Raw genomic sequence first — 14,190 nt, forward strand, 5'->3', positions numbered from 1 at the left:
TTGCCTCCCAGGGCGCCCCCCCCCCCAGCGCCCTGCACCCTCAGTGACTGCCGTGTGAAGTGTGCTGAGAGGAAAATGGCGCACAGCTGCAGTGCTGTGCGCTACCTTAAGAAGACTGCAGGAGTCTTCAGCCGCCGATTCTGGACCTCTTCTTGCTTCAGCATCTGTGAGGGGGCCGGCGGCGTGGCTCCGGTGACCATCCAGGCTGTACCTGTGATCGTCCCTCTGGAGCTTCATGTCCAGTAGCCAAGAAGCCAATCCATCCTGCACGCAGGTGAGTTCACTTCTTCTCCCCTCTGTCCCTCGTTGCAGTGATCCTGTTGCCAGCAGGAATCACTGTAAAATAAAAAAAAACCTAAGCTAAACTCTCTAAGCAGCTCTTTATGAGAGCCACCTAGAATTGCACCCTTCTCGGCCGGGCACAAAAATCTAACAGGAGTCTGGAGGAGGGTCATAGGGGGAGGAGCCAGTACACACCACCTGACCTGTAAAAGCTTTACTTTTGTGCCCTGTCTCCTGCGGAGCCGCTATTCCCCATGGTCCTTTCAGGAACCCCAGCATCCACTTAGGACGATAGAGAAACTGTACATTTTCCTGTATCCTGAGCACACTTGTTTATCAGACGCAGGCTACAGCTTCAGCATTATTACGCAGTGTGCGTTATAATATCCTCCGGCCGTGTGACCCTATGCTGAGTGCTGACATTCTATATCATTATAATATGAGCTTATTGTGGTCTTCATCTATGGTAACAATGGTTTCTTTTCAGTTTGGTAGTTACAGTAAGTTGTCTTTGAATATAATTCTGCAGCAGCTGCTCAGGAATTCCCAAAGATCCTCTGTTCCTGTATTTATGAAGGATGCACGTGTAACAATCCTGGCTATGTTACTGTGTTGCAGGATGCAGATTTCTGGAGGTTATTACATTAGTGATGACTGATGGAGAGCTCTTTATTTGATACACATGAACAATCTATTTCTGTTGATAGAGAAACATTTGTCCTTGTAAGGTGATAAGGGCAATTTTAGTTTCTCTGTGGGTAAGCCAGAATTAATAAAATTGTTCCTAAAGCCCAGACTCATGTATACACTCTGCACCATGCTTACGCAACACAAGCACTGAGGCTTAAATGGGCATTTTATAATAGGCTTTTCTTTCATTTATTGCACACCTAATATATTCATACAGTAGGCTGCTTTGCAAACAAACCTTTTTGTCATGATTCCGCCTGTTTAGTTTTATGTATATATCAGAGAGCATAGTTTTATTTGTATGTTATTTTGTGCATAAATGTAATCCTGATGCCTAATAAATTTATTACACTACAGTTATGCAGGAGATACAACCTGCACCCACCCTTCCTCTTACAGAAGAAAAAAGGATAGACACTGCTTAGAATAGTGGTGCAAGTCTAGTGGGTCAAGGCCACAAATTGTCACACGTTCTGCATTTGTGGTCCCCTGACTGCCAGATGTGCAATACATTAATTTACATGTTGACTGTTTTTTAACAGCAGGCCTATGGCCTATGGATTCTGGGAGCAATGGCCCGCTGCTACTTGGGTTATTATTATTATCCTTTATTTACATGGCGCCACATGGGATCCGCAGCGCCCAGTTACAGAGTAAACAAATAAGCAAAACATGAAGACAAGTACAGGGTATATAAACATAGCTGCATCAGTAAACAGCACTGAAATAAGTGTCAGAGTGGCAGAAAACCGAGGGATTTGGTGCCATCAAAGGGAGTATTGGAAAGAAGATAGGTTAAGTCAGAGATGTAAAAGCACATGAGGGCAGAGGGCCCTGCTCGTGAGAGCTTACATTCTAAAGGGGAGGGGCACACAGACAGGGGTGACACAGATGGGGTAGAAAGTGAGCGTGGGCCACAGAGCGCTTAGGATGAGAGATGGCTGGGTTTGGTGAAGAAGTGAGTCTTGAGAACCCGTGACTGGGGCAATTGCCTGCTGGCACTTGGGATTCTGGGGGGCAGTGGCCCGCTGGTACTTGGGATATGAAAACTTTACTAGTGGCTTATAGATGATATTACATCTGTGAGTATGGGGAACATTACAGCATGTTGCAAGTATGCTTTTAAATTGTGCACTGAGCAAAGAAAGAAACATGTGTCTCTGTACTGTGGGTGTGTATGTCAGTAACTACGCAGAATGTAATATAATGTGGAGATTATAACATTTTGTCACTGCCTAAAAATAAAATACAACCTCTTAAAATGTATGTATAATGTCCATCAGTAGATATAGATATCAGTTAAATTACTAAAACAATGTTTTATGTGTATTGTTATACTGTGAGCTGTTCACTATATCTGGCATCTCTCAACCAGGTCTGCTTATGGTTTTGGACATCCCCCAGGAGCGAGGACTCAGTTACCTGGACCACAAGTTTCTGGATGGGCTGGATGTTTGCCGATTCCCCCTTTTCAACTTCCTAAGCCCGTTCCCCCTGGACTGGATGTACCTGACCTATGTGATAATGCTGCTGGGTGAGGAGGGGTGTGGGTTATGACTTAGATATTATTTTCCTATAAAAAAAGTCAGGTAGATGTAAAAACATAAGTTTCTGAAGTAAGCAGTTGTATTATCTAATATTGCATTTGCTTCCTTTTCATATGAATTCTTTGTGTGAAATTACTACACCGGTTTTAAAAATGACTTGAACCCCATTTACGCGAGTGCTACTTTTCCCTCACATACTCAGTATGGCGTGACTGCGTTTAGTCCAGCATGGCTGCATACGCAGCGCTCTGACAGTAAAGAATGGTTCTGGATCATTGATTGCAACGTCGGCTTATCCCCACTACCAACAAAATCTCATTGCTGCGTCCAGTATTTACACTGGAATTCAGTCTACATGCATTGCACACAAGCACTCCATGTGATGATAGTATAAGTAAGAAAATGAAAAGCACAAGGAGTAAGAGGGACCTGCTCGAGAGAGCTTACAATCTAGAGGGGCTATGGGTGAAGGTACGATGCATGTTTTATCAAAGTCATGTCTTTAGATTGTGCTGAAAGCTATGTACATAGTCCTGTTACAGCTCTCCTGCACCTCTTATTTTAGTGTCATCCCCCTCTCAGGTGCTCTGGGTATAATGCTTGGATGCTTTTACCGTCTCAGTTGCCTCCTGTTCCTCCTGCCATATTGGTACGTCTTCTTCCTGGACAAGACCAGCTGGAATAACCACTCTTATCTGTATGGCCTCATTGGGTTCCAGCTCACTCTGATGAATGGCAACCGCTTCTGGTAAGCTGAGCGTGCTCCCTGCTGTACGTAAGGCCCGCTTGCTTTGCAGTCTCTTCCGGTTGTAGGGGGCCAGTCCTGGTCTTCCTATTATATTACTGCCTTTTCCACAGCAATGTTACAACTTGTGTCTCAGCCAGGAAGGTGTAAATCGCAGCCAGGAATCCCACTCCTTCTTCCATAAGATGATAACTTCTAATGTTGATTAAGCATTGTGGAGCTTTATAACTGAGTAATAAATGTAACATGTGAAACATGGCTGTTAGATATGTAACTGCTGTACAGGGGATTATAGTGCATGTTACAGACCGTTACATAAACCCTGCATGTATTTGTGTTGATCTTCAGTATCCAGGACCTGCCAGTGCTGTATCTACGTAATGACTTCTTCTGTCAATGGGGTCATTCCGAGTTGTTCGCTCGCTAGCAGTTTTTAGCAGCCGTACAAACGCTATACCGCCTCCCACTGGGAGTATATTTTAGCTTAGCAGAAGTGCGAACAAAAGGATCGCAGAGCGGCTACAAAGTTTTTTTGTGCAGTTTCAGAGTAGCTCAAAACCTACTCAGCGCTTGCGATCACTTCAGACTGTTCAGTTCCTGTTTTGACGTCACAAACACGCCCTGCATTTGCCCAGCCAAGCCTGCGTTTTTCCGAACACTCCCTGAAAACGGACAGTTGACACCCAGAAACGCCCACTACATGTCAATCACTCTGCGGCCAGCAGTGCGACTGAAAAGCATCGCTAGACCCTGTGTGAAACTACATCATTCGTTGTAATAGTACGTCGCGTGTGCGCATTGCGCCGCATGGGCAGAAGTGCCATTTTTTTTTTGCCTCATCGCTGCACAGCGAACGAATGCAGCTAGCGAACAACTCAGAATGACCACCAATGTCATTTAATTTAATGAAAAAGTTTTGTTTTCTTGTCATTGCCGTTATTCCTATCCTATCTCGCAGGTCTGTTGATGGCTTATGGAGTCCTCGCAAGCGGAATGCTCATGTCCCACTTTGGAATTACACTTTGCTTCGTACCCAGGTAACTGCATCTCGTGAATCTGTATTAGATATGGACTTTGGGGGCAGGGCTGTTCGGTGATGGCAGTTCCCTGTAGCCTAGGTTTCCCACAAATGGTTTTTTGATATTTACTGAAATACTTAATTCGCCTTTTTTATTCGGTCTCCTGATGAACTCTAACAGTATAACTTGGTCCCCACCAGAGACAATGGAATGTAGTTTGTGGTTTGAGCAAATTGTATTTCTCATGGGTGTCCCTTTTGTTAATTTAAAAATGATGGAACCCCAAGCTCTATTTAAGTAACACCAACCTGTTCTGCTGCAGATACTAATACACTATTCCCATACTATATTGTGAGTATCTGGTGGAGTTTCTTTAAACCTGTGCCCCTGTCTAGGGCATAACTAGATATTTGTGGGCCTCATAGCAGAGTCTTATAAGGGTCCCTATGTGCTGGATAATGGTGAATAGCTATCATATACCCAATGGGCTTCCTCAGGGAAGATGGGGCACCATTGCAGCTGGTGACTCCCTAGTCTGTGTCCTATAACTTACCCACTTGTTGACCCATCCTACAGATCTTCATTGTGTATTTTATCGCTGGCATCAAGAAGCTGGATGCAGACTGGGTGGAAGGGTACTCCATGGGCTCGCTGTCACGTCATTGGCTGTTTGATCCATTCAAGTAAGATTTAAGAAATAAGGAATTATCGGTCTTGTATTGTCTTGGTCACCTAAACCCTCCTGTGCGGTGGCGTATCTAGAATGGGTGCAAGGTGTGTGGTACACACCGGCCCCTGGGTACAAGGGGGCCAACACCGTATCCACTGCACCCATTTCTTTTTCACTTACCCCTCCGGTTTCCCGCACTGCATAAGTCACCAGGAAAATGGCATGACAACCATTTTCCCGGCATTTTTGAGCATGCGCAGTAGGCAAAATCACTGGGAAAATTGCTGCCGCGCCCTCTTCCCGGAGTCCTGTGCATGCGCACTGGTTTGTGGCACAAGTGACCCTAGTCTTCAGAAACTGCTGCGCTGCCAGCTGGAGAGGTGTCGGCTCATGCAAATGAGTGTATCTGTGCAGGGAGAGAGCTAGCATCTGTCTCCTCTTCCAATAAGTAAGTGTGTATTAATACTCAATGTAAGAGATCTTATTAGCAGTTAGTGTAACTAAGCAGTTTACTAACTTTCATGTGCGTAATTTAGATTTGAAGAAAATATAATTTGTTTCTTACAGGGTTCAATTATGGGACTGCCTAACTAAAAATGCTACTCCTATGTTATTTCTTTTTCATCCACTAGGGGTCACTGGAGTACTCTTGGGATATGGACGGCTTCCGTAGGAAACAGCACTGAATATTTAAATTTAGAACACTCCACCCCTCCATATCCCCGAGTACCTCAGTGTTTTTTCTGTGCTCGAAGTAGTAACAGCTCTGTGGCTGAGTCCACAATTACTTTGAATTATTATTATTTTTTTTTGGAATATTTTTCTATTTTATATACATCCCTTTCCCCCTTCCAAAAGGCAGGGTCAGGGATAGTGCAAGCTGCTGAAGCAGCAGTGGCGTGTCGGTCCTCACTGAATGAGCACCCTCACAGCCACACACACACACAGATCTCCTGCACACAGGCTAGCCGGCGCTTGTACAGAAGCCCCGTCGGAGCCTCATCACAAGCAGGAGTGCAGGTATGTGAACGGGGCGGTCAGCTCCCGCTGCCGCCCCGAGGTGTGGGGACATTGATTAAAGGTGCTGGGATCCCTCTACTGACGGCCGCCCGCCGCCGCTTCTCCGAGCCCCACCGCTGCTCCGGCCGCCGCTTCTCCAAGCCCCACCGCTGCTCCGGCCGCCGCTTCTCCGAGCCACCGCTGCTCTGCCCGTTAATCATAGCGCTTCACAGCGCGCTCCCCGTCCCGCTTCCAGGTTCCCGCTGGCGGCCCCACGCTACCCGCTGCCCGGCCCGCACTGCATCCGCAACGGAGCAGACAGGGGGGCGCGGGGGGGTCATTACAGGAGGCTAATAACGGAATAGAAGGGAAAGCAGCAGCATCAGCAGTATGACAAGCTGTTTTATACTGGCAGGGATTTTTACACAGGCTGTTTACAATATCAGTTAAGAATAGAAACTGCACTGTGATTATAAGTTAAGCATGGCAGCCATTTTAACCATGCTTCCTGTGTCTTCCTGCTGTGATTCCAGAATGTTCCAGTACTACATCTCTACTCCACCGGAGGCGCAGAGGTGTTAGTGGGCATTTGGGATCACATTTCATAGTACTGGCCACGTGTACTGCACTTGGCCAGATATATATATTGAGACACCTTACTACTATTTTACTGAGTTGTGCAAGTGTCTGTTTTTTGTGTATTGTATTGTCTGTCGCCATAATGAGTAAGGCACCAGCAAAAACTAAAAAGCATAATTGCAAAGTCTGTAGCAGTGTGTTACCGGATGGATCTACCACATGTACAGTATGTTTTGTGGATTTGGTTCAGAATACAATTTCTGCTCCAGTTTTACAGCCAATTTCCTCACCGAACCCTCCTTGGAAAATGCTAGCCAATGTACTGGCTGGGTTGCAATCAGAATTGGCCGCCGCTCGACAAGAGCGGGAAACGGCAAGATCTGAGTCTAGGGTGAGACCGCCAGAACTACCGGAGGCGTCTCAGCCTTGCGAAAGGTCCAAATCCATTTTGGGTAAACGGGATAAATTTCATATGTCTTATGATTTTCCAGTTTCTGCTATGCTGCATTCTGACGATTCCATGCCAGACCTCACGGAACAAGATGAGGGTGAGGAGGGCGCAGTGGAGTCAGAGAGTGAGGATTTTAACAGCTCCGGCATTGATAATCTCATCAGAGCGGTGCGTCAGTCTCTGAGGTTTACTGAAACTGAGGAGCCTCTCACAAATGATCAGGTCGTATTTACTAAACGACAAAGAACTCCAATAAGTTTTCCTGTCTCAGAATCTCTTAATCAGATGTTAGTAAAAACACGACAGAATCCAGATAAACGGTTTTCTATACCTCGCAGATTTAAGTCTAGTTACCCGTTTCCAGACTCGGTAACATGTACATGGGAGAATCCACCAATAGTTGATTCGTCAGTGTCGAAGCTTACCAAGAAATTAAACATACCAGTGCCAGCGGCTACTACGCTTAAAGACCCTTCAGATCGCAAGATAGAAACTATGCTAAAGTCCATGTATGTAGCAGCAGGAGTGATGCTGAGACCTGGATTGGTTGGCATCTGGGTCACTAAGGCGCTCATAATATGGATTACAGAACTCAAATCTGCTTTACATGACGAAAACCTGATACTTCTTGCAAATCAAATGTGTGAGGCTGCAGAGTATCTCTGTACAGCGTCTACTGACGTCTGTCAGCTCACTTCTCGTATTTCATCGTCGCTAGTTACGGCACGACGAGCACTCTGACTGCGTGCTTATCAAGCGGAGGCAGAGGTCAAACGAGGTATAGAGGCGTTGCCTTCCGATGGCAAGAAGTTGTTTGGTCCTGAATTGGGCGCATGGATTGCTGAGGCTACGGGAGGTAAGTCGGTTTTCTTACCATTGCCTCCACCGGTATCAAGAAGGAGGTACGCTGGACCTTCGTTCAAATCCTTAAGACCTCAGTCCTTTCGAGGACGTGGCAGAGGAACAGCCACGCCTGCTAGACGTGGTCGTGGACGTGGTTTCCAACAAACCAACACAAGTCGCCAGGACGCTAAGGTGACGGGCTACCAATCCATCTCGGTTCTCCGATTGTGGGAGCACGCCTTCAGACGTTCCATTTGGCGTGGTTCCACACATCCGCGGATGGGTGGATCCGCAATTTAGTGTTAAAAGGTTACAAAATAGAGTTTGACTGTCTTCCGCCTCTGCGGTTTTTCAAGACAGGATTGCCTCTGTCGGACGACAAGAGGGCGGTTCTGCAAATTGCCATTCAGTCCCTACTGGATTCAGCAGTTTTGATTCCGGTCCCTGTACATCAACAGGGTCAGGGTTATTATTCCAGTCTGTTTGTGGTACCGAAGCCGGATGGCTCAGTCAGACCAATATTGAACTTAAAGGGTCTCAATCAGTACGTAACTTACTACAGATTCAAGATGGAGTCTCTGCGTTCCGTGATTGCGGGTTTAGAGCCAAAGGAATTTTTGATTGCGCTAGATCTCAAGGATGCGTACTTACACATTCCGATTTGGCAGCCTCATCAGAAATTCTTGCGGTTTGCAATACGCCAGAACCATTACCAGTTTCAGGCTCTACCGTTTGGCCTGTCGTCAGCGCTTCGGGTATTCACCAAAGTGATGTCTGTGATGATAGCTCATCTCAGATCCCTGGGAGTGACAATAGTTCCGTGTTTAGACGATCTGCTCATCAAAGCTCCGTCTCAACAGATGCTTCTCCAACATGCGCTGCTAACGTACAATGTACTGGTTCACCACGGTTGGATTGTCAACTTCAAGAAATCACATCTAATTCCGTCTCAACGCCTTCAATTCCTAGGTATGATTCTCGATACGGTCAATCAAAGAATTTACCTACCACAACAGAAAGTACAGATTCTACGCCATCTAGTACAATTAGTGCTCAAGCCACGCACAGTGTCTGTACACTTGTGCATTCGCCTCTTAGGCACAATGGTGGCAGCTTTCGAAGTGCTTCAGTTCGGAAGATTTCACTCGCGTCCATTTCAACTGAATGTGCTCGCCCAGTGGTCGGGCTCGCATCTGCAGATTCACCACAGGGTGAGGTTGTCGCCAAGGGCAAGAGTGTCTCTGCTCTGGTGGCTCAAGGAACACAATTTAACCGCAGGGAGACTGTTCGGAGGCTGGAATTGGATAATTCTAACGACCGACGCCAGTCTCAGAGGTTGGGGAGCGGTAGTTCAAAATTGTCAGCTTCAGGGTCTCTGGGCGGATCACGAAAGATTGCTGTCTATAAATGTCCTGGAACTCCGCGCAATTTACAATGCGCTACGACAAGCAGTGCACATGCTTCGCTCTCAGACTGTCCAAGTGCAGTCAGACAATGCGACCGCGGTCGCATACATCAACAAACAAGGAGGAACGAGAAGCCGCATGGCAATGCGGGAAGTAGCTCGAATCCTCAATTGGGCGGAATACCACCAGGTGATATTGTCGGCCGTGTTCATTCCGGGAGTGGACAACTGGGAAGCGGATTATCTCAGTCGTCGGGATTTTCATCCAGGAGAATGGGCATTAAATCCAGAAGTGTTTCACATGTTGGTTCAGCGATGGGGTTATCCTCAGGTAGACCTGATGGCGTCTCGCCACAATCACCAAACGCTCCAGTATGTGTCCAGAACAAGAGATCCAAAGGCAGTGGCGGTGGATGCTCTCACCGTTGCGTGGCCATACAGCCTTGTTTATCGGTTTCCACCGTTTCCATTGCTCCCTCTGGTGCTAAAACGGATCAAAAGAGAGTCTGTCACAGTCATACTAGTGGCGCCTCATTGGCCTCGGAGAGCTTGGTTCTCGAATCTCCGAGGACTACTCGCAGACGATCCTTGGCCGCTCCCACTACGTCCAGACCTGTTACAACAGGGTCCGTTCCTTTACCCCGATTTAGCGCGGCTGCGTTTGACGGGGTGGCTGTTGAGACCGCCCTCTTAAGAAGAGAGGGCATCCCAGAATCGGTTATACCAACCATGTTACGAGCTAGGAAGCCGGTTACGGCAGCTCATTATTACAGAATATGGCGTACCTATATAGGTTGGTGTGAAGCTCGGAAGTTTCCGACATCATCTTTCAAGTTATCCCGCCTTTTGTTACTTCTACAGACTGGTTTAGATGGAGGACTGCGTTTATCTACACTAAAGGTGCAGGTATCTACTTTGTCAATTTACTTTCAAAGACGATTGGCTCTATTGCCATCTATACACACTTTTTTCCAAGGTGTCCTCAGAGTTCAGCCTCCATTCATTCCACCTACAGCGCCATGGGACTTGAATCTGGTTTTAGATTTCTTACAGTCTTCATATTTTGAACCCTTACAGCAAGTGGATATAAAGTTTCTCACTTGGAAAACAATTTTTCTTCTAGCCTTAGCTTCGGCAAGGCGTGTTTCAGATTTGGGTGCCTTGTCATGCAAGCCACCGTATTTGGTGTTTCATGATGACAGAGCGGAACTTCGGACGAATCCCGCGTTCTTACCAAAGGTAGTGTCATCTTTTCACATCAATCAACCAATAGTAGTTCCTGTGTTGACAGCACATTCTGGAACTCTGGATGTGGTATGCGCATTACGCGTTTATGTATCCCGAACGTCTTCAGTTCGTAAGACGGATACGTTGTTTGTTCTCTATTATGCTGCCAAAATGGGTTGGCCAGCGTCTAAACAAACCTTATCCAGATGGATAAAACTGACCATACGTCAGGCTTACCTTCATGCTAGGTTACAGCCGCCTACATCAGTAACCGCTCATTCCACACGTTCTGTGGGAACTTCATGGGCAGCTGGTCGGGGAGCTTCTACGACGCAGCTTAGCCGTGCGGCTACATGGTCTTCAGTGCACACGTTTGTGCGCTTTTACAAGTTTGATACGTTTGCGGCATCAGCATCTAGCTTTGGCCGCCTAGTGTTACAGGTGCCAAACAGCTCTCCCGCCCACGGGGGAAGCTTTGGTACGTCCCAAGAGTACTCCAGTGACCCCTAGTGGATGAAAAAGAAAATAGGATTTTGGTACTTACCAGGTAAATCCTTTTCTTTGAATCCATAGGGGGCACTGGACGCCCACCCAAAGCAGTTTTACCTGGTTTGTGGTAAGTTCAGAGGATCTTATGGTAACACACTCTCACCGACTGGTTCAAATTTATCAAGTGCTGGTTATGGTGTCAACTGTTTAGTTGTCAGTAACGTTATGTGTCAACTTCGTTGTTGTCCGTTATGTTATATGTAATACTCCATTGTCAACCTCTCTATAGTTCCTGTTCGGCTCAGTAAAAAACACTGAGGTACTCAGGGATATGGAGGGGTGGAGTGTTCTAAATTTAAATATTCAGTGCTGTTTCCTTCGGAAGCCGTCCATATCCCAAGAGTACTCCAGTGCCCCCTATGGATTCAAAGAAAAGGATTTACCTGGTAAGTACCAAAATCCTATTATACTTGAGCTATTAATAACATTCACAAATGTATATGTAAAAATTTCAATTCCTTGATAGAATTTATGATATGATTTTGTGCTTGCTAAGTTACGGAGAACAAGCCAATGTTCCACTAGAAGCTGTTGTCTGTAAAAGGCAGGTAATGGAGGCAGACCACAGTCTTCTTCCATGTGATTACTGAGCCGCCAATATCCTTTGGAATACACAGCGACAGCACCTGCATGTCCAGCGCTGCATCATTTAACACATTAAACAGATTTTTGATACAGAGTATTTTATGTTTCTGTTCAGATCTGGAGGTTCCACTTTTTATTTGAAAGCATGAAATATAGCTATGGAGCTTACATGTAAGATATATCTTGTGGTGTTGTTGATTAGCATTATACATCTGATTCAGATCTGAGTAAAATGGTGCAACACAAATATGCATGTCTGCAATGCGCAAAGAGGACAGCAGGTGGTGCTGTGTATGTACTACTGATTGTGACAGGTTAATACTGTGGGTAATGTTTTGTCAATGTATTTTTTTATAGAACAAGGGAAGATATGCTTTTCCCAAGAGCTCACAGTCTAATTGGGTATTTGGAGGCCTGCGCAGATTGCGCAGAGGTTGGAATATATGCAAAAGCACTGAGCACAGGATACATAAATAAAACAAATAAAAAAATAAAAAAAAAATAAAAAAAATATATATATATAAATAAATAATATAGAGAGAGAGATAGCGGTAAGGCCCGACACTCAGAATGGATATGATAGGATACTTGCTGCGGTGCCCTCTGTGGACTGATCCCAAACAGTGTGCGTTGAACAGCGGCACTCCACAGTCGACAATAGTAAAAGTATTAGTTGTTATTACGGACCGTAATAAAGACATACTTTTACTATTGTCGACTGTGGAGTGCCGCTGTTCAACGCTATATATATATATATATATATATATATATATATATATATATATATAATATATTGCATAATACAGTAGCATTCCACAATGGAAAATGGGTGTGTTGATCAACATATGGACACAACTCAGAAGTATTTCATGTAGTGAGTGTTGTCCTAAGTTAATGATAGAGCTTTTGCTGATACGGTGTATTTCTCTCCTAGGCTGATTATGTCAGAGGAGATGACGAGCCTCGTAGTTATACACTGGGGGGGTCTGATCCTGGACCTGACTGCTGGATACCTCCTCTTCTTTGATATCACCCGCCCATTCGCTTTGTTCTTTGTCTCTTACTTCCATTGCATGAACTCACAGCTCTTCAGTATTGGTGAGTGTTTGTGCAGTCTAGATCCCAATGTACAGGGGTGTGACCGTTAGCCCATACTTACTCCCAATACCTATTCTCTATCGTACCATGACTTGCTCTGCATATCTGTCTCCCAGTTGTGAGCCATATCTCATCATTCTCTCCCACATTCCGTATATTAATTCTGTCTCCGACTGTACCCAACCCAGTCTTATTAAACAGTGTTTTTATTATTCTATCGAACAGGTATGTTCTCCTACACAATGTTGGCCACCAGCCCACTATTCTGCTATCCTGATTGGCCACGGCGACTTGTATCCAAGCTGCCTCGCTGCTTGCACTGGGCGCTGCCCCGCACACAGACCCCACAAAAAAGCCCAGAGTGTGTGTATCCAGGGCAAAAGGGGAAGAGCGCTGTACTGCCAGGGCTGCGGCATAAGATAGGAGCCATCTTTACTGTGATCTACATCATTGAGCAGCTGTTCCTCCCCTATTCCCACTTCATTACACAGGTGAGAACCTATCCCAGTGTTTCTACCTGCTTTATTATGCAAAGCGTCGTATTATATGTTGACAGTCATGATATCGACATGAGGGTGCCTACATGTTCATAATGTCGGCATTCCTCATGTAGACACTGATACAATGTTGGCATGTTAGAATGTCAACATATCATCCCTTGTGGCGACTTACCTGCTCCCGATGGCTGCAGCGGCATCTTCAGGGTCCCGGCGGTTCTTGCATAGACATCTGACTGAGTGGCAGTTCCGGTAAGCATACGTGCCCAATCCCTAACCTCCCCTTGTAGCCAAACCATAACTCACATTATGAATGTCGACTTTGTTAATGTCGGCCTATTGACTAAATCCCTTTTTAAAGCCCCCCCTTCCCTATAGTACAATGGTACATACCATCTACTGTGAGCAAGCACATCAGACTAGCTGTGTGTTCCATCAAGGGGCCATCTTCTCTATTGTGTTGAACATATCTCAATATTCCACCTAACGTCATTAGGTTTGTGCCCATTCATTTGTGGTGCTTTTCCCATGTATACGGTTGCCAGCTCTTCTGGCTGCGCCCTGCTGTAATTGCTGACCTTGCCATGGTAGTGATACTAAAAAAATATAAATAAAATGATAATATAAAAATAAACTGGGGCTGAACAATTGCTCTAAAAACTGTCCTAAAACTTGGTTCTCAACATATATTATGTGAAGGAAACGGTATACGGTGTATAGATCTACACTAAAAAAGGTCTACAGTCAATAGGTCGACCACTAATGATAGACATGCATTAGGTCAACAGGGTGAAAAGGTCGACATGTAAAAGGTAGACAGTTCAAAAGGTTGACAAGGTCAAAAGGTCGACACATTTATGGTCGACCACCAATTTTTTTTATTTTTTTACTTATTCATACTTTACTATCCACGTGGCATACGATTGGGAATAGCCTTTGACAAGTGCACTGGAAGCCTTGCCTGAAATCTTTCACCATGCGAGGGGACGTGATACACTAATGGG

The 14,190-nt window shown here is 45.5% G+C and overlaps 1 protein-coding gene across 2 annotated transcripts in view; it reads left to right on the forward strand.

Annotated features, from left to right (window-relative positions):
- Positions 1–14,190, forward strand: part of GGCX (gamma-glutamyl carboxylase) — a 104,976-nt gene that overhangs the window by 15,531 nt on the left and 75,255 nt on the right. For both annotated transcript variants that reach the window (XM_063931975.1, XM_063931974.1), the window contains exons 3-8: positions 2,348–2,506; positions 3,102–3,267; positions 4,223–4,301; positions 4,860–4,966; positions 12,526–12,689; positions 12,915–13,180. In XM_063931975.1, the coding sequence (XP_063788045.1) occupies positions 2,348–2,506; positions 3,102–3,267; positions 4,223–4,301; positions 4,860–4,966; positions 12,526–12,689; positions 12,915–13,180 (941 nt within the window). The remainder of the gene's footprint in view (positions 1–2,347; positions 2,507–3,101; positions 3,268–4,222; positions 4,302–4,859; positions 4,967–12,525; positions 12,690–12,914; positions 13,181–14,190) is intronic.

Source organism: Pseudophryne corroboree, chromosome 6, assembly GCF_028390025.1.
Source record: "Pseudophryne corroboree isolate aPseCor3 chromosome 6, aPseCor3.hap2, whole genome shotgun sequence".
In the NCBI taxonomy this organism is placed as follows: Eukaryota; Metazoa; Chordata; class Amphibia; order Anura; family Myobatrachidae; genus Pseudophryne; species Pseudophryne corroboree.